Genomic DNA, 21,775 nt, shown 5'->3' with positions numbered 1-21,775 from the left:
CACCATACCTTGTAATTTCCCACATCAATATAAACAATACTTTTATTAAACTCCCCACAAATATTTATATTCCCACATCAATATAAACAATACTTTTATTAAACTCCCCACAAATTAATAACATTGAGTATACCATCTTGCAATGCTCACCAAGGAATCCTCTTAGGTTCAACCTGGCATTCAAACTCACAAGACTTCCATCAGCCTCATTGGCAACAGTTTATTCAGAGGTATGTAAGGTAGAAATCAAAGCTTGATGGAAGATACTGTTGGGAGCTCCTCTCCCGTGGAAGTAGTTCTTGGAGCAGCCATGCAGCAGCCACACTGCTTCCCAGGCTTCCCAAATGATGTTTTAGGTGTGAAGCAACAAGATCCACATCAGGCAGGTGTAAGAATCACCCTGGTCTAGAAGCTCCATGCACCACAGTAGCCAATATCTTGTAATAACTTCATAGACACAGCTTTCAGGGTCCCTATGGAGGCAGATGGAGTTACAGGAGTCAGCACACTCAGGGGAACTGAAAGCTATGATGTCCCAATCAGATATGATGTTCCAAATGATTGTCCCAATCACTTATGGTTATCCTGAGTCCAGATGCAATTTATCCAATAGGATTTATTTCTACCAAAAGTAATGTTGCCTAGAGACATAGTTGACATTTTACCTTTATCAAGTTATTAGAGGAACGGAGTAAGGAAGATAAGTGAAGGTCAAATTTTTATGCAGAAAGAGGCATCTGTTTCCCATTGAGACATGGGCTATACATTCCCAATGTCTCATTTTGTCTATCTGAGCCATCCTAGACAAATGGGAGTGTGCTACCGTCTTCTCCTATGTTTTTATTTCTTCTTGATATTTCTATCATGTTTTGCTTTATATTAAATGGTATTTCTTTTTCTTTTTTTCTTTTTTTTCACTCTGTCTTACGGTGCTGAGGTATTTTTCAACTCATAAAGTTTAATGACTGTTGTGTATTAATTAAATCTGTTGTCAGTTCCAATTAATCTTTGTCACACTTTTTGCATTGTATAACTTAATTTTGCTTTGTCTGATTTTAATAGTGCCATGTTTTTGTTTGTGTTGTTTCATTAATAAACTACTTTTTCTACAGCAGCTTTAGAGTTACAGAAAAATTGATTGGAAGATAGAATTCCCACATGTCCCCTCACTCCCCTACACTCACCCAGCCCCCAACACACACAGTTTCTCACATCTTATATTAGTGTGATACATTTATAATTCTTGCTAAACCAATATTGATACATTATGATTAACCAAAGTCCATAGTTTGACTAGGGTTCACTGTTTTTTTTTGTTGTTGTTGTTTCTTTTTAAGATGGGGCCTCCCTATATTGCCCAGGCTGGTCTCCAACTCCTGGACTCCAGAGATCCTCCCATCTCGGTCTCCCAAGTATCTGAGACTACAGGCACACACCACCATGCCTGGCCAGGGTTCTCTCTTGTGTTGTACATTCTTTGGGTTTTGACAAATGTATAATGACGTGTTCATTATTACTATGTCATACAGTGTAGTTTCACTGCTTTAAAAATCCTCTGTGCTCCACCTACTGATTCCTCCCTCCCTCCCATCTGAATCCCTTTTTGAGAATGTCATATAATTAAAATCATATTATACGTAGCCTTTTCAGATGGGCTTCTTTCACTTAGCCACGTGCATTTAAGTTTCCTCCAGGTCTTTCTCTGGCTTGATAGCTCATTTCTTTTTATTTCTTTACCCCAGCATTTGTTTCTGTTTCATTGATATCTCCTTCTACATATCTTCTATTTTTAACTTCTGTGGATCATTTTATTTTAGGTGTATAAGTCATAAAAAGCATAGAGTGGAGTAAAAAGTTATTTGAGAGTTAGACTTTTACTGGAAGGGTTCATATTTTTTTCCTTGTACATATTCTTGTCTTATGTATTGTGTCTAGTCTTTCTCTTTGGAAAGTGAAGCACCAGAGGTGAGGCTTGGGGCCAAGAAACAACCACTAGAATGAGCAGAGCAAGAGAGAGGAGAGACAGATAAAGGATAGCGAAAACAAGGAGAGAGCAAAACTCAGACCCAAAATGAAGGCGAGTAATGAAGGTCACTTAGACAGGTGAATGACTTGGGAAGTGGATTGGAAATCTTATCAGATTTACACCAATGCAATCTCTTTGTCTCGTTCTCTGGAGGGACATTTTGGAGAAGGAGCTCAAATGCTGGCCCCACCTCTTCCACTCACCACCAAAACGATTTCATTTCCTCCAAAGTATAATTGAACAAATTGATTTTATATTATATCTTCATATAAAAGATTAATTTAATGTGTTAAATATTGATTTAATATTATTTTATATTGATTAATATAAAAAGGCGAAGGTAGAAATAAACTAGGAAAAGAGAGAGAAATACAAAGTAAAGCACTAAAAAGTAAAAGCAATTGAAGATGGACACAGAGAAAAACAAACTACAGGAATACAAATAAAAATAGAGAAGAAAATAAATATCCTATTTACTCTAATGAAGAGATCCATAGACAAATGCAGGGAGGGACATTTCCACGTCAAGACAACTCAAAGAGATTATGGTTTAATGAGACTTTCCACACCTCTCCCAATCACACAAAATTGGAGGAAAAGATATAAAAGGACAAAACCCCAAAGACAGCAAATGAGAGACAATCTCAGATACAAGAAATGGAACGTAAATGCAGAGTGGTGGCAGGTGTTGATGGCATGAGACAGGCAGTGGTGGCCACTGTATGTCATGGAGACATACTAGGGTGCTACGGGTAAGCTGACTGCTCAGGGTCAGGGACCAAGTACATTCTTCGCAGCTTGTGGAATCAAAGAGCAATAGGCTGGGAGCAGTGGCTCATCCTGTAATCCCAGGAATTTGGGATTACTCACCTGAGGTCAGGAGTTCGATACCAGCCTGACCAACATGGAGAAATACTGTCTGTACTAAAAATACAAAATTAGGCAGGCATGGTGGCACATGCTTGTAATCCCAGCTATTTGGGAGGCTGAGGCAGGAGAATCACTTGAACCCAGGAGGCGGAGGTTGTGGTGAGCTGAGATTGCGTCATTGTACTCCAGCCTGCGCAACAAGAGCGAAACTCTGTCTCAAAAAACAAAACAAAACAAAAGCAATAAAAGTTGTGCCAGACTTTTGCTTCCATTAGGATACAGAAAGTTGCAGACAAATGTTCTTCCTACCTTAGTTAGAACAAGCTGGACAACCTCCAAAATCATAATTTTTGCAGCTCATCAGAGAGCTGATGCTGCAAAGGAAACTAATGAACCAAAATTGAGGGAGGGACAGGAGAGCAGAAAAGGTCCTGTCTGAGGCACAGACATGCTGGTATGCCAAAGTCTGAGAGCAGAGCAGGAAAATTGGAAGCAACTCTGTATTAGTCTAGGTAATCCAGAGAAAGAGAACCAATAGGAGATATATGTATGTATAAATATATGTGTGTTTGTGTGTGTGTGTGTGTGTATATATGTATATAAAGAGATTTTTTATAAGTAGTTGGCTCACATGGTTATGCAGCTGAGAATGCCCAGAAACAGCAGGTGACAAGTTGGAGACCCAGAAAAGCAGATGGTCTAAGTTCCAGTTTGAGTATAAGTCTGAAGGCATAAGACTGATATCCCAGCTCAAAGTCAGCCAGGCAGAGAGAAAGAAATCTTTCTTACTCAGTCCATTTTCCTATTCAGGCTTTCAGTGGATTAGATGAAGTCTACCTTCTTTGGGCCTGTTTTATAATCAACTGATTCAAATGCTAATTTCATCTAGAAACACTCTCACAGACACATTCAGAAATAATGCTTAACCAATACCTGGGCACCCCATGGCCCAGTCAAATTGATGCATACAATTAACCATCACAGATCTCAAAGGACTCTGAGCCCCAGACTGAGAACAAGACAGTGGTCATCTGTACTGGGGAAGAGTCAAGAGATCGGAGACAGAGGACGTCTTTGAAGCTCAGAGCCTGCTGACGTTTGAGGTCAGGGTAGGAAAACAGAGAGAAAACCCACAATGAACCCAGCCTTACGCTGAATAGGAGGCAGTAGCTGCCTGTGGCTACTGGTGGGGAAGAGAAGAGCGGGAGAGCTGAGACCCCTCCTATGGCGCAGGAGCACTGGGCCTGATGATGGGTGCAGGCAGGGCAGGAGAACTAAGACAAACCCTCCAGGCACTCAGATCTCAATCCTGGCTAGAGGAAATAATTTGATCTTGCTATAATAATATAACAAATAAAATTTAACAAAAATAACAGCAAAGCCTAGACCCAGCTCAACTGCAGCCTAGATTGGCTCAATCCTTCACACTGATGGCATGAGAGAAAAAAGATATGGGACCTATTCTGGGCTTATCTGCTAGTTACTTTAGTCTATCCTATCCTTTTATACATAACATCTGTGATTCAGTAAAAAATTACAAGTATATGAAAAAGCATAAAAAGTGACCCATCTTCAAAAGAGAAAATGGTCAAAAGAACCAGATGCAGAGATTGCTCAAAGACAATCTTTGTTCGTACATGTATGAACAAATGGGAAATGCAGCAGTGAAAAGTAAACTCTAAAAAAAATTCAAATAGAAGTGTCAGAAATGAAAACTGTATCAGAAATAAAGACTTCTTTCAGTGGACTTATCAGCAAACTGGAACTGCTGGAAAAAGAATAAGTGAACTTGAAGCCAGATCAATAGAAAATATCCAAATTGAAGCATAAGGAGAAAAAAGAGATAAGAAATAAAACAGACACACTCTAGTTATTATTGTTGTGAGGAAAAAAATTACTGCAAACTTATGGATGTAGACTCATACGTACAGAGACAATGGATTTTTTCCAAAGATGGCAAAGCAATCCCATGGGAGAAAGAAAAGTGTTTTCAGGAAACGATGCTAAAACAATTGAATATTTATATGGAAAATTAAAGAATGTCAATCCCTCCCTCACAACATACACAAAAATTAATTTGAGATGGATCAAAAACCTAAAAGTAAAAGTCAAAACTATAAAGCTTCAAGAATATCTGCATGATCTTGAGTTAGACAAAGCTCCTTAGACAAGACCCAGAAGGTACTAACCACTAAAGAAAAATTGATAAATTGAACTCAGCAAAATTAAAAACTTTTGCTCTGCAAAAGACATCAATAAAAAATGGGGGAGCCACAAAGTGTCAGAATATATTGACAATGTATATGTCTGACAAAGGAGTTGTATCCTGCATATATAAATAACTCCCGCAAGTTAATAATAAAATGACAAACAACTAAATTTTCCAAAATGGTCACAAGAATTTGATAGGCACTTCTCAAAGGAAGATATACTTACAATGCATATATCTGACAAAGGACTGATGTCTAGAAAATGTGAATAATTCCTGCAAATCAGTAATAAGATGAACTATCCAATTAACAACGAGGCAAATGATCTGAACAAACACTTCACTATATATATATATATATATATATATAAAATCTAAGTGTACACTTATGATCTGTGCATTTCACTGCATGTACCTTAATACAAAGGAAAAAAATGCTGCTCACTTTTACCTAGGACCAGTTTATAAGTAGCTGCTAGTCAGTATGAGACAGAGAAGTAACTACACCAGGAGTAACTAAGCCAATAATTAAGTCAAGTCATTGCTGTTTGGTGACTGCATCTTTGAAATCCACTCCAAAAACCAGTGTAAGACAAGGCTCTGGACTGGAAGCGCAGGGACTTCTTGGAGGCATGTGCCAAGCAGAGAGAAGTGAGCATAAGTGAAGAGAGAAAGAAAAGAAAGACTTCCTACTTGAAGGAAGACTTCCTACTCAAAATGAGCCTGCAGACCAGAGTTCCAAATCACAGAAGAATTCAAATACCAATAAACGCAGATAACAAAATCAATACTCAGAACATGAATTCACCCAAACATAATTAACCTCATAAAGCAGTGCAACACTGACTTTAAAATAAGTATTCTGAGGATTCTCAATGAGAGATCTAAAGGAATCATATCCACTAAAAAATTGAAAGAAATCTTCAATGATATTTTGAAATACTGGTATAAAAACAAAGTCAGTAAAATGCAAAAGAACCAGCTGTAAATGATTTATATAGTCATTGAGGTAATTATTTAAACACCTCAACTGACTATGTAGTCTAAATTAGACTCAAAGAATGAATTAGTGGATTTGAAGATAGTGCTGAGAAACTCACCCAGAATACAGCATACAGAGACAAAGATGCTGAGTTTTTAAAACATGAAAGGACAGTTACAAGACATGAAAGATAGATCAAGAAGCTCCAACAGGAGCCCCTACAGGGCACTAGCAGAGATACAATAGCTGAAGAAATAATAAAATGGTTTTCCAAGACTGAAGAAATGTCTAAATCCTCAGATCAAAAGTACATCCTGTGTACTGAGCGAGATAATAAAAACTAAATCCACATCTGGACCAGAGTAATGGATCTGAGAAGCGCCAAGGATAAAGATAACCCCTTAAAAGTCACCAAGGAGAAAGGACAGCTAAACTGCAAGGGAACAACAATTACCTGGGCAGCAGATTCCTACCATGCAACAGGAAATGTCAAACAACAATGATGCATCCGTCACACTCGAATATTACATTCAGCTAAACTGGTACTTGAAAGTGAGGGCAAAAGAAAGTTATCGTTAAAGATACAGAGCATAAAAGATTTTATCACCTGCAGACTTTTGCTATAGGAACTTTTAAAAGATTGCTTCAGCAATAAGAAATGTAATTTAAAATTTATTATTTTTTGTGCACTCTGTTTCTTTTGTATCCTGTGTTTCTGTTTCCCCAGAGAGGAAACAGGACATAAAATAAAGAAGAAACACAGATACAAAATAAGTAGCACAAAAATTGATAGAATTTATTAGCATATTTTAACTATTTTGACTATTTTAAAGTTACCTTTTATGTTAAAAAGATAAGGTAGAAGTTACTTGGGTTAGTTTTTCTCTCTCTCCTTCAGTGTGATTATGTTATTCATTTGAAACACAGGTTCATTTGTTTTTGTTTGTATTCTTTTTTAAAATGTATTTGTTTGCTTGTTTTAAGTACATATGTGAAAACAACATGGTTCTAAAATTCAGAGTAGTTCTAAAGTTCAGAACTATTAAAAAAACTTCACCCAAAGAAGCGTCCCTCCCCATCTCTTCTACCCTGTCTTTTCCACTGTGTTTCCACTCACCTCCTGTGGATAACCAGTCTCAATGATTTCTAGTCTATCCTTCTTATGTTTCTTTCTCCACAAATGAGCAGACACACACGTATTTTCTTATTTCTTCTTCTTTCTTATACAACAAGTGGTTACAGTGGAGGTCACCTTAATTCATTAAATATCATTCAATAACTTTGAATCTCAAAAGGAAAAGTTTGAAATCTCAATCATTTTCTTCTGGCCAGTCACGGTGGCTCACGTCTGTAATCCCAGCACTTTGGAAGGCAGAGGCGGGTGGATCTCCTGAGCTCAGGAGTTTGAGACCATCCAGGGCAACATGGTGTAACCCTGTCTTTACTAAAAATACAAAAAAAATTAACTGGGTGTGATGGGGCACACCTCTAGTCCCAGCTACTTGGGAGGCTGAGGCAGGAGAATCGCTTGAGCCCCAGAGGTGAAGGTTGCAGTGAGCCAAGATCACGCCTCTGCACTCCAGCTTGGGCTACAGAGTGAGACTCCGTCTCAAAAAAAAAAAAAAAAAAAAAGAGAAAAAGAAAAAAATCATTTTCTTCTCAGAAGTTAATTGTGGGCAGGCTGATTTATTTTGCAAATTTGCCAATTCTGACTTCAAGAACATTCAAGTGCATTAACCAATGGGAATGTAGGGGAAGAGGGCTCCACCCACTTACAGAGGGTAGGATATGGCCTCATACTAGACAAAATGTTATTCGATGCTACTTTCAAGATGATAGGGGATGGGCCTTGATTTAATTGATGGCTCTTATGGTGACCTTTAAATAAATGAGATTCAAAGTGACCTGATGTCTTTACTGCTTGAACCAGCTTCCATGAAATAGTATTCCTATCGGGGGTGGGCCCATCATTCCATATGGTCAAGGAAACATCTTTTTGAACAGAGATCCTGTAATCATCCTGACAAACTGCACTTCAGCATTGGATTGGATTAGCCAGATTTGAGGGACTCACTTTTTATGTCTTCATAAATTTAAAATGTTGAAAAAGTCAGAGGCAAGGGAAAACATTTATACTACTTCACTGTAGATCTCCCTCAACATAGCCTATATATCCATTAGTCAATATTCTATAGCTATTGTTCTGCAACAAACCAGACAAGATGCTACTGTATTACTATCCTTTTATTCTTGGCCCTATCTTCTCCATGGAGTTACACATTTTCTAGATAGTCTAAATTAAGAGCAACTCTCATCATACTCTTTTTGAGTGTTTAATTATCAAGCAACAGCCTAACTAAGCCAATAGTATTTCTCTTTTTGGGAGTGGAAATGGAAGCTAAGTTGATTGACCCACAGGAACAAGAGGGAACATGCCATTACATTTTAACCAGTGTGTAAAGAAGGCTGTTATGCAATCAGTGATCTGGGTTTTTCTCTTCAGAGAAATTTGTTGTACAGAAAATTGCTGTTGGGATGAAGCTTTGCAGCCTTGCAGTCCTTGTACCCATTGTTCTCTTCTGTGAGCACCATGTCTTCGCATTTCAGAGGTAACCCAATAGAATCTTAGACTGTGGTGGGCCACTCTCCTCGCTTGTTTGCCTCATGTCGTGTCAAGTCAGTGCACTGAGCTGGTGGGCAAAATGGTAAACTTTGAAGGCCAGGTCTTTCAGAACTTTCCAAGTTGCCCTGACAAATAAGTAGACTTTAGCACAATGGGCTATTACTAAAGACAGGGTCTTTTTTCTTTCCAGGCTGTGGTTTTATTATTGGGAGAACCTTGGATAATATGCATATCCAGTGACTATGGAGATTCAAGAAATTAAATCTTTTATAAACGTAACTATTTATACTCTAACTTGATGTATGATTCATATTCTTCCTGTCTTCACACAAAAAAAGTTAACTATGGATCATTTATTTTCCCCTTGTACATGGAACATAGGAGGAAGAAGAGGGTGAAGTGTTAAATAGGAGGTTTGGATCATGCATGATTATTTAGCATGGAATATGAAAGGAAGAAGAGTTGTGTGATAAAGAACTATTATCTGATTCTTATTTTGCTTAGTAGATTCCCTTAGGATAAACTATCTAGAAGAACACAAATGAACTCATGCTATAGCACATGCAATGCATGGAGCAAATAGTTCCAGGGTACATGTAACGTAATTTATTAACTAGTCAATTTTTAGGCTTTAAAACATTTATATTGTTTCCTTTGGAATTATCTTATTTTTCCCCTTTGTTTTGGTTCTATGATCGCTTTCTCCTCCAATTATCTTTGAGACAGATCCCTCTCCTCATGTTAGTAAATGACAAAGAAAGAAGAGACATAGGGCAAAGGAATATACCAGGGACAGGGAACATTCTACCACCAAAAAAATGTTCATGGTCATAAATAACCATAGGACAATAGTTTGGAAAATAGATCTTGACTTGTGAGCCTGAGGCTGTGTTTGTACATGATCACTGAACTGATTATAGTTGATTGATCTTCTTTTGTTCAATATGATTGTCGAATGTCAAGCAACAAATTCTATCATAAAATGATATTATTTTTGTTATTTAATTGACATGGGGGTCAAGATTGCTGCAATGATCAGTTACTTATGTCTTTCTCTGTATTTTATCAGTGAATCATATGGTCAGGATTTCTAAGGTTCTTGCTAGTTCTAATATTCCATAACTTGATGATTGGCTTCAGTTAAGGGAAAGGGGGAGAAGAGAAAAATTGGTATCAACATGTCCAACTTGGCTACTGTACACAGTGGCAGTACCATTGACAGTTAGGGGAAAGGGAGGAAACCTTTGCTTATTTAGTGCCTGTGTTTGTGCCAGGCACTGAACTAGTCACTTAGAAATGTTATCTCTTTAAATGCATAAAATCCTACATGCTATGAATCTTTACTGACATTTTACAAAGGAGGAAACTGAGCCTCAGGAAGAATAAATAATTGGCCCAAGATCAAACAGTAAGTGTAGAGCTTAGATTCAAACCCACTTTAGCCTCATTTCAACTCTGTTCACTGCACAGCATTGCCTCTATAAAATCTGGAAATTAGGAAGAGAGCCAGTTTGAAGGGAGGTCAGATTTAGTCAAAGGGAGTTGGAGGCAGCAGTTGGTTTGGAAAGTAGCTTGGAAGACAGGTTCGGGATTAGAGGTTCAGTCTCATGGTTCTCACCCATTAGCAGATCTAATCATGGTCTTGGCGTCAGCCCAGTACAATTATCCTCAGCTGGTTGTTGCAGAGGTTGGCAGGCAGGTGGGCTCACTGCAGACCACCATCTTGATCGTAGACTAACCCAAACTCTTGGATAGGATAATCAATAGCAAAACACACCAAAATCTTTAGCACATCTCTTCAAATGAGTACATGTATAGCAGCTTAGTGACACTAAATCTAATGCAAATAAAAGAAGTAGCCAACAATAAAATAGTAAAAAAAATGAGTGAGAACATATCTTCATGCATGGACTTTCTTACTATTTGTTGCTTCAGCTTATACTCTGAAATCTGACTGATACTTATGCTTGAAAAAAGGATATAAGAATATACATTAAAAATATTTAATACTTTTGTATACTGCAAGGGTCCCTTTGTAGGGCAGAGGAGGTAGGAGGACCTCAGTATTGTAGACAGATGAATATCTGAATCCTGGTTCCCATCCCTTCACTAGAAATAACATTGCAAATTACTCTTTCTGTGAGTAAAAATAAATTTTTTTACCAAATGTTTCTGCGCTCCACTTTTCCAGGAATGGCCTATTCCCGAAGCTAAAAAGGAAATCTAATTTCATTCAGGGCGACAGACTTTGATAAATTATTGCTGGGGTTGAGAATATCAACCCTTCTAAAAAAAAAAAAAAAGCTAACAGTCTGGCTTTTTCTTAAAGCTGTTCTTTGTTTTTTTTGTTATAATCATTTTTCTACTAACAGTTTTTATTCATGCAGTCTCTTAGTGGCTGATTTGTAGGTTCATTTTGATAAATTTCATCAGTGAAATGCCCTGGAACAACAACAACAACAAGTTTTAAAGGCATAAATATCATATGCCAAAGAGAAAGGCAGCCAAAAAATCATGACTCCATATTCATTTGCTTTTAAAAGCCAAACACTATAAAGGGTAAAAATAAAATACTAGCAAGAATCTTGTAAACAGAATCAGTAATTGTATTGTGCAGTGATTACCTAAATGCAGCCTGCCAGCCCAGACTATTTGGAAAGAGGAAGTCAGAGACACTAGGAAGAAGACTTAGGAATCAGAGAGTGGAGGAGGGTTGAGGATAAAGGGCTTCCGAATTATTAACAGACCACAGGAAGTGTTCCTCTGTTGACTTCACATACTATTTGGGTACCTGGAGACCAGTTTACTCTCTTTCACTTAGCTCCTACTGATGTATTGTTTTCATCTCAAAGAACAGGCCACCAGTGGCCTTAAAACACTGTAATGTGTGCAACAAAATTGCAGCCTTGGGCTATGTTCCATTTTTCAGAGATATCTTGCCAGCTTTTTAAATTCAAAATAATCTTTCAGAACGATGAAAGTGTGAACCCTCCCCTGTAAACCATAGCAGGGGATACACCCCAATGAACATAATCACATTCTCAGAAGGGAAGGAACAGAGGAAGTGTCGCATAGGTATTAAAAGCTCAGGATCTGGATTCGAGCCCCAGATCTGCTACTTATCACCCATGCAGGCTTGGGCAATTTGCTCGTCCCCTTTGAGCCTCACTTTACTTTTTCTGTAAAGTGACCTGTTACTTCACTGTGCTTGTACTTCTCATTCTATTTTTGGTGCAAGGCTGTTCTTTTTTCTCAAGTGGTTATTGTGTAAGTGCTATAATCGTATCTTTCAGAGACGCAGTTGAAACACAACTTTATTTTTTGTCTTCCATGGCCCCATGACATTTTGTGTAGTGGAGTTATCTATCACTGCTCTTGCATGGAAAGTTAGAAAATTTCAAGGCTTTTTAGCCTGCTTTTAAGTGACAGTCCTTGGGTCCTGCTAAAAATACAAATAGCCTCAATTTAGAAATTAGAATGTCAGCTCCAACCAAGGTATTGTTCAAATATCCCCATCTTTGTTGTTAAAAGAAAATCTTTAAACGAATTATGTTTAGCAAAGTTTAACTGAACAAAGAACAATTTTCTAATCAAGTAACCCTCAAAAACGAAAGAAGTTCAGAGAGTTCTGCTCAGCAAGGTGGGCAGGCAGCACTTATAAACAGCAAATGGAAATGAGGTCCGGAAGCAGCTTGAGTAGTTACAGGTGAGCAGTTGTCTTACTGGGCATGGGCTGATCAGTTGGCCACATGGGATTGGCTGTAGCTTGGCTGCTGTGATTGGCTGAGACTCACCTCGTTAGTACAAAAAAAAAATACTCCTAAGTTAGGTTGCAGTTTGTTATGTAGAGACTCAAATTACGAGGCATCCTCAGACCAAATTTAGTTTAATTTAACATTATTTATAGGAAAACAACTGCCTCACCTCTTCCACACACACACCTTACTCTTTTTCTTGTTAGTCTTTTTCTCAAGTTCTAACTTCTTAGAGTTGTGTGAGACATCTTTATTGGGGAAGCCTGTGGACCAGGACAGATGCTTCTTTGTCTAGGTTTTCACTTGCGACTCCATCCTTCCCCGCTAGGAGTCTTGCTTCTACCTCTGGGCTCTTGCTGCTGAGAACCTTCCGTCCCTTTAGGTGGCCCTATTGGACGGCATCTAACATTAAGTGTTTCTTTTCATTTTAACTACTACTATCTAGCCAACTAGAGACCAGCCACATGCAGGTTTAGCTTTATCAGGAGAACCCAGGCACCAGTCTTTGTGTCTGTAAATTTGAGGAAACATCAAACTCTCTCATTATCTCCTGGAAGTCCCCCTACTAGGCTGAGGTGAGGGGAGTGCACCCCGACACTTCATCCCCTTGGGAGGGTGGTGACTTACAGAACCATAACAACTTGCTAAAATAAATAAATAAATAAAAAAATTTTCACAAATCCTCTCCCTCTTTCCACTCTGACAGCTTTTTATATAGCCTGTCTATGACTAAGGGGAAGCAGTCATGAAAATAGTTTCCAAAAATAGAGTGATCTGACTGGCCCTCATCCCATTACCTAACTCTGTTGTGTTAGCACTTTGCTCAAATTCTGCGTAAGAAGAGTCTGTTCACTACAAGCTGAACTTGGACATATCAATAAATTTTTGGTGAATTTTTAACTTCATAATTTTACTCACTATTTCCTAACTTATTTTTTGAATTTCCTCAATTTTTTTTTCTTAAGAAAGAGGCTTCATTTGGATAATATACATTTTTACCTTTATATTTTCTTTCTCTGCTTGTTGACTAATTTTTGTACTTTTCTCCTTCTTTAATACATTAGGATTTTTTAAATTTAATACTGTCCACTCAGCATTTTTTGCTCATTATTTTCCTTCTTTATTTCTTTCTTTTGAGACCTAGTCATGCTCTCTTGCCCAGGCTGGAGTCCAGTGGTGTGATTTTGGCTCACTGTAACCTCCACCTCGTGGGTTCAAGTGATTCTCATGCTTCAGCCTCCCGAGTAGCTGGGACTACAGGTGTGAGTTACTACGTCAGGCTTATTTTTGTATTTTCAGTAAAGACAGGGTTTCACCATATTGGTCAGGCTGGTCTTGAACTCCTGACCTCAGGTGATCCACCTGCCTCGGCCTCCCAAAGTGCTGGGATTACAGGCGTGAGCCACTGTGCCCGGCCCATTATTTTCAATATAATATATCATCTACCAAACTGCCTTGTGAGGATTAAATAAGAATACCTGTAAAGCACTTAGCACAATATCCAAGTTAGTAAATATCAGTAAAAAAGAAGAAAAGTCCCTCCAAACATATTATGTTCTAGTCAACACAAGACTTCCTCTACATGGACTTGAAATTCAGCTTCTGTTTAGATAATGGAGAGCTCATTGCTTGATAAAGTGTCCTATCTCACGGTTAGCTCAAATTGTTAGGAAGTTCACACTGAAATTACAGTGATTTAATGATATGAACCTACACTTCTCTATACTTTACATGAAAAGGAAGCTTTGAGTTTGCCACATCTTTTGTTAAAACTCCCAAAATCATGCCCAACCAACTTTTAAGTAAGGGCCACAATCTTGACCCCAGCATTTAAGACCCTTAACAATCAGGTCCTACCCTGCCATTCGTCCTGGCTTGATTTCCTGGTATATCTCTATATAGGCCCCATATTTCTGCCCAGCTGGATCACTTCCCCTTCCTTGAGCTCTGATTTTACTTTTGTACTTGTGCACCTGCACTTATGATGTTTCATCTCCAATTCGTTTAGCAAAATTCTGCCTATGTTAGTCTTATGCCATCTCATCTTCTCTTCACCTATTGAATCCTATCTCAGAAGTCCAACTCAGAATATCTCCATTCTCTGACTACCTAAGTCAAAAATGATATCTGACTTTGTATTCCTGTAGCAGAATATTTATACCACACACATTGTACTTTTAGTGTTTTATCTCACAGAATAGGCATTTGTATCAGTTGCAGGTTAGTTTCCCCAGGAAACAGACTCTGAGATGAAGCTTGCATGGAGGAAGTTTACTGCAAAGGAATCTCAGGATCAACATCTGTGGAGGAATGAAGGAAGAAGGCTTGGGCAGAGGAGAAACTGAACTGTGATGTTGTCACAACTATGGCCTCACCTGTTCCTGCAGAGAGCCTTGAGACTGGGTTGGCCTGGTAAAGTTGTCCCGAACTGGGGCAAGCAGGCATGCCTTTGTAACCCCTGTTTATTAGTCACTGGGTGTGGACTGTACCTTGGAGGAGGCATCATGTTGGGCAACACAGCTCTCTTCAGGCAAGGGCAAGTCCTAGAAAGGGACTCAGGTGAGAATGTCAGCTGCCAACCCTCCCAGAAGCTGAGGAAACAAAGAAGGTGAGGAAATAAGAGTTCATCCCTGGATGGAGATCTAGGCAGCAAAACACGACATCTACTACAGTCCAACCCTTTGTGTCACTCAGGTCAATTTTCTTCATAAAATAAGCTTTGAGATAAACTCTTCTGGGATTTTGCTTGGTCCCTCTTCCAAAAGGAAATAGACAAGAGGAACGTTAGTGAAATAAACTACAACCTTCACAGCTACAGCTAGTCTTGAGGCCATAACCAATACTTGTCATTCCTCTTCTCCCCTACCCATTCTGTTTTCCCCTCACCCTCTGCTAGCACCTCTTCTAATCTAGGTGGTTTACCTGGTGAGACAACCCAGACCCTCAACCCTCAAGGATCTGAGTCGTAGTCACTGGGCCCTCTTGGGCCATGGCTGCTGCAATTGTCTATATACATCAAATTTGGACAAGGGAATATTACAGAATGCCTAAGCTGGGTTCCAAACACATTCTTCCCTGCCACATTCAGTATATAAGTGCAGCCCTCAATGTCCTTCTGATTATTGGAGTCAGTTACCCTTCCTGCATGGCTAGAAAACCCATGGTAACTCCTCTCCCTTCCTGATAATCGATCAGCATGAGGAAACTGAAATGACTGGACAGTAACAACAGCTTTCAGTTTAAAAGAACTCTTCCTATGCTCTCTGGAAACCAGAACTTTTAAAAGTACAGAGTCCATATTTGTAGATTTAAAGTACAAATTATCCGAGTGGGTTACTTGGAGTGATGGTATATGGAAACACTCCAACTTGGTTCCTGGAACCACGTATACTACCTAGTAGGGACACAGCACCATATGAGTATTGATTTAAAGTGTGTACTGGAGGATGTTGCCTTCCCAGTTAGCACCTCAATTGATCCTTCAATAAACTATTTTTATTGCAGTATCAGGCTAGCAGCAACTAGGTATTGTGGTATGTGAGAGGCTAAGTGGATTCCATGGTAATGGACCCATTTCTGCAATTCCCTTGTTGTAAAGTGGAGCTCGTGATCTGATAGGATGTTATGTGAGATGTTGTATCAGTGGGTCAAACACTCCGTAAGCCCTTGTGTGGTGATGCTTGCCTGAGGCCCTACAGGCAGGCGAGATAAACCCATACCCAGAGTGGAAGAGGACAGATGTAGTCAACTTACCACCAAGTGACTAGCTGGTCTCTTTGAGGAATGGTGCTGATTCCGGGGCTCAACTTTGGTCTCTGTTGCTGGCAAGTTAGACATGGGGAAGCAAGTAGCTAGATCAGCCTTAATGAGAGGAGTCCGTGCTGCTGGAGCCATGCACACTTCATCTCTGCCATCAGACTATTCTGTTCTAGTGCCCTTTGTGTCAGCATTGGGGTGGCTGTTGACACAGGCTGACTGATATCAACTGGCTGAGTCATTTGTTTATGCAGCTGTTTAATGTCTATTCTGTTGTGGGTGCTCCTGGTTAGGCATTAATAAGTGATACAAAGATCTTGACACTTTCTGTCCACTCTCATAGTTCCATTCACATCCCCGTTTCTCCAATTTCTTTGTCTCCAATCTGTCAAGATTTCTTCTTCCAGGTTCTTGAGGGGTTTTCCAGTCATGTCACTTGCCACTCTCCATGAATTCTTGCATATTCTAACACTGGAAACACCTTTTCCACCCAAGGTGTATGATGAGATGCAACATTGAAGCTCTGCCTATTTGGGACGATTTCCCTCTCTGCTCTCTTTTGGTCACCTGAGTGAGTCCATAATGCAGCACCACTTCACTTTTTTTTTCTTTTTTGAGATGGAGTCTCCCTCTGTCGCCCAGGCTAGAGTGCAGTGGCGCGATATCAGCTCACTACAACCTCTGCCTCCCGAGTTCAAGCAATTCTCCTGCCTCAGCCTCCCAAGTAGCTGGCATTACAGTGCCTGCCACCATGCCCAGCTAATGTTTTGCATTTTTAGTAGAGATGGGATTTCACCATATTGGCCAGGCTGGTCTCGAACTCCTGACCTCAGGTAATCCACCCGCCTTGGTCTCCCAAAGTGCTGGGATTACAAGCGTGAGCCACCGCGCCCAGCCCACTTCATTTTTTACTTGCACCCATGCACTATCAACTCGACTGTCCACGTATCAGACTTCCTCTTCCTGTGTCAGTTATGATCCTCTGAGAAGCAGATACCAAGATGGGATTAGCTGTGCAAGAGGTGTGATGGGGAAAATTCTTGGGTGCAAGAAATGGGGAGAGGGCTGGAGGAGGCTAGGAGAGCCATGAGACTGTAATGCAAGCTTAACCCCTGTGGAGGAGAGAGGAAAGGAAGGAAGCGGGTAGGGAACATCTCAGGTCGTAGTGCAGTTCTAAGAAAGTTCTGGCAAAACCAACAAAGAGTCCTGGCCAGGTGCAGTGGCTCACACCTGTAATCCCAGCACTTTGAGAGGCCAAAGTGGGTGGATTGCCTGAGGTCAGGAGTTCGAGATCAGCCTGACCGATATGGTGAATCCCCGTTTTTACTAAAAATACAAAAATTAGCCTGGTGTGGTGGTGCATGCCTGTAATCTCAGTTACTCGAGAGGCTGAGGCAGGAGAACCAATTGAACTCACGAGGCAGAAGTTGTAGTGAGCCAAGATTGCTCCATTGCACTCCAGCCTGGGTGACAAGAGCAAAACTCTGTCTCAAAAAAAAAAAAAAAAAAAGTCTTTTAGCCAGATTCACTCATCAGAAGAGTTTCCAGTTTTGTAGAAAGAGCCTCCCTTAGTATCCTCACCATACTCAGTTATTAGCTGCAAGCAGCCAGTGGGAAATGCGGTATTAGCACTAACACAGGGACAGATTTCAGAGCACAGTAGTTGGGGGCTTGTATCAAGTACACATCTTGCAGCTGGAGAGTGAGAAAGTTAATTAAAGCTTAGGCAAGACTGTAAATATGCACTGGTGTCTGTCCCAAGTGGCTGTTAACTGTTCTGATGCTTTTTCTGACTGGCATATCCAGCGCAATAGCTGAATACCATATGCCTGAGACTCTACCCCGGCAAAGATGCCACATCAAGCACTACGGCTGCAGTTGAGATTGTTGCTTGGCTGAGTTTGATTGTTTGCTGTTGTTTTCCAGGATCCATCTGGTTTTTGTGGGATCCAGATGGCAAATTAAACGTGGATTTGATGGGATCTACCATCCCTGCATCTTTTAGTCTTTAAGGGTGGTACTGATATTTGTCATTTCCCCCAAGGATGAATTTTTTTTTTTAATTTTGATATCTTGACTGGGAGGTTGGGCAATTTCAGAGGTTTCCTTTTGGCTTTTCCCACTATGATAGCTCTTGTCTTACACTCAAGGAAACAATGTGGAGGTTCTGCCAACTACCTAGTATGTTCATGTCAATTATACATTTGGTGACCAGAGAAATAATGATGGCGGAATCCATTGACATGGTGCACCCGCTATGAGCTAGTCTTAGGCTAGGACTCCAGATACCCAGGTTTCAAAATCAACTTGGATAGTGACCCTGCATCCAACACACCTGAAAATATTTAAGTATTACCCTTTCCCCAAGGTGCAGACTTACCTGAGGAAATTTCCATAGGTCTCTTTGGGAAAGGACTGAAGGAGTCGTGATCTTTTTAGATTCTTTTTTTATACAGTTGCAGGGTCTTTCCTTGTGGGGACCTGACTCCTCCTTCAGGCAAGAAATTCTGGGTCTAAGAACAGCTCAGATCTGGAAAAGGGCAATGGATTATGACTTTTGATTAGGATAGCTGTCCTCAGCCCCTCTCATTATCCAGCCTTGATTTATTTTTATTGTAAAGATTGAGCAATCCTTTCGTTGGCTGCTCCTCTATCTTGCCCCTAGGAATTCTGTGTTCTCCTAACCGACTCCACAATTTTCTGAGGGTCATGGTCCTTTGGCTGCCACTCTGACCTTACTGCTCATTGCAATAACTGTGCCCAACTTGTTACTGGTGGTTAAGCCCTCCCACCTGGCTTCTCTATATGGGGATCTTAACATCTCCATTGGTATCAGAGAGCTCAGTTCTGTAATGGCATGTCCTATAGTTAGCCCTCAGGATCTATTCCCACCTCCCCTCCTGGCCTTCAAGCCAATAACTTAGGGTAGTCACAACATAAGCTGGCTGTGGAAGTGCTGGGCATGTTAACAAAGGAAAGGGACTATACCCCAAAGGAGGTGCACTCACCCATGCTACGGAATTTAACATTCTAGTTAGTTCCTTGAGAGGTGGTACAAACATGCTGCTAGGGTGGTTTTTGGAAGCTTGGGGAAAGCATGGCCTGCACCATCTGAGCTAGAAATGTCAGAGCAAATGTGGCAGATGGTGAAAAAAGAGATAAAGCACACTAGAATAAAAATGCTATGTAAGGCTAGAAAACCCACTGGGTCACTATGCTACTCCAAGGGCCCAGAGAACATTCTGTTTATGAAAACAAGGAATGTGCTGGTGAGATGAGAGGGTTACCAGCATCACTGAGAAGCTTGTTAGTGGCTTTTTCAGTCAAAGGAGATTTTTCTTTAAATTTAATTTTCTTGAATAAATACAAGAATAAGAGTTCTTTTGGGTTTAAAAAGTAAATAATACAGAAAAGCATAAAATTAGGGAGAAAACACTAAAATGTCACCATCCTGGGAAAATATGAACATTTTTGTGATCATCCTTTCATACATTTCTCCACATAGTTATACCTCCCTGTGTATAATTGTACATTAGTTGAATGTTGTATCTCCTATTGGTACTATAGAAACCTTTCTTTTAAAAAGAATCTCATTTGTTCTTCCTCTGCCACTTACCCAAGGCTTCAATTGCCATTTCCCACCCTCCAAATCAAAGCTAACAATGTGTTGTTTATTTATGTATAATTTTCTCCCGATTTTAACACATATAACTTTTCTTTATCTTTCTTTTTTTCCAAAAATAGGATCATATTTCATAAAGTTCTCCATATCTTGCTTCTCTCCCTTAATATGTCATTTAAAGCCCCCAAGTTAACTGTTATAAATCAAACTCATTTTTTATAATGACTGAAAAGCATTCTAGAATGTGGAGACACTACCAACATTCGACAATTCTGTTACTGCTGAGCATTCACCTGGTTTTTAGGTTTTGTTACTATGAATAATGCCGTAATACATATCCTTGAACATATGTCTTTCATCAGTGGTTTAATAGTTTATGCTAAACTTGTACCAGAGATTGACATAAAATTTCTCAGTCTAGCTACTTTTCCCCTCTTCTAATAATCAAGTCTCTCCATAGACTTATTTCCAGAATTCAGAATATTTTACTCAGGATTTCCAAAATAAAGCCACCCTCCACCCTTGTTAAAGTTATCCTTGGTGGGTGTGGTGGCTCACACCTGTAATCCCAACACATTGGGAGCCTGAGGCGGGTGGATTGCCTGAGGTCAGGAGTTTAAGACCAGCCTGACCAACACGGTGAAACCCCGTCTCTACTAAAAATACAAAAATTAGCCAGGCATGGTGGTGCACGCCTGTAATCCCAGCTACTCAGGAGGCTAAGGCAGGAGAATCACTTGAACCCAGGAGGTGGAGGTTGCAGTGAGCCAAGATCACGCCACTGCACTCCAGCCTGGGTGACAGAGCAAGACTCCATCTCAAAAACAAACAAACAAAAACAAAAACAAACAAAAAATAAAATTATCCTTATAAATCACAGCTCAAATGTTACCTTTCTAACTTCTAATTGCCTAGAAGATAAAGTCCAAATTTCTCAGCATGCATTCAAGACCTTCTCTAGGGGAGGACAAACATAACTTCCCACACTCATTTCTGTTTAGTTCCCGTTCTTCTCTTGCTTTAAACACCTGTATCCTATACTTGGCAACAATGAACAAGAGCCATTTTTCCAACAATGCCCTTTATCTCTTGCTATTGTGCCTTTACCCACTCTTAGACATTCTTATGCACCCAGACATCCCTTCTATGAAGCCTTTGCTGATAACGACAAACAGAAGTTATCATAACCTCTTTTGTGCTTTCAGAGCTCTTGGTACATGGTTTTCTTAAATAAGATGATTTATTTGGAATATTTTTAGATTTACAGAAAAGTTGCCAATTGTAATACAACTGTATACCCCTCACCCAATATACCCTAATGTTAACATTTTATATTATCATGATGTATTAGTAAAAACTGAGAAATCAACATTGTTATATTACTATTAACTAAACTCCAGACTTTTTCGGATTTCACCAGTTTTCCCACTAATGCCCTTTTTCTGTTCCGAGTTCTAATCCAGAACACCATGTTGCATTTAGTCATAATGTTGCTGTTGTCTAATGTCTTGAGTGCTGTTGTTCCATACATTTTGTCCAGGTTTTTAGTTATTTCATAAAGGAGGGTATAACTGGAAGCAAAGTCTAAGATTAGTTTTAAATAAAGCAAGAGGAAAGCATTTTTTCTAATTTAAAATATATCTATTGTTGGCCGGGCGCGGTGGCTCACACCTGTAATCCCAGCACTTTGTGAGGCCGAGGCAGGCGGATCACGAGGTCAGGAGATCGAGACCATCCTGGCTAACATGGTGAAACCCCGTCTCTACTAAAAATACAAAAAATTAGCCAGGCGTGGTGGCGGGCGCCTGTAGTCCCAGCTACTCGGGAGGCTGAGGCAGGAGAATGGCGTGAACCCAGGAGGCGGAGCTTGCAGTGAGCCGAGATCGTGCCACTGCACTCCACCATGGGTGACAGAGCAAGACTCCGTCTCAA

The 21,775-nt window shown here is 39.9% G+C and overlaps 1 protein-coding gene across 1 annotated transcript in view; it reads left to right on the top strand.

Annotated features, from left to right (window-relative positions):
* The first annotated feature begins 8,622 nt into the window (after nucleotides 1-8,622).
* CPB2 (carboxypeptidase B2) overlaps nucleotides 8,623-21,775 on the top strand; it is a 50,546-nt gene continuing 37,393 nt past the window's right edge. Inside the window, exons 1-2 of the mRNA XM_058438164.1 lie at nucleotides 8,623-8,696; nucleotides 18,372-18,402. Coding sequence (XP_058294147.1) covers nucleotides 8,623-8,696; nucleotides 18,372-18,402 — 105 coding nt within the window. The remainder of the gene's footprint in view (nucleotides 8,697-18,371; nucleotides 18,403-21,775) is intronic.

The sequence above is a fragment of the Hylobates moloch genome, unplaced genomic scaffold, assembly GCF_009828535.3.
Source record: "Hylobates moloch isolate HMO894 unplaced genomic scaffold, HMol_V3 SCAFFOLD_4, whole genome shotgun sequence".
Taxonomy (NCBI): domain Eukaryota; kingdom Metazoa; phylum Chordata; class Mammalia; order Primates; family Hylobatidae; genus Hylobates; species Hylobates moloch.
This window is presented reverse-complemented; position numbering and strand designations above follow the sequence as displayed.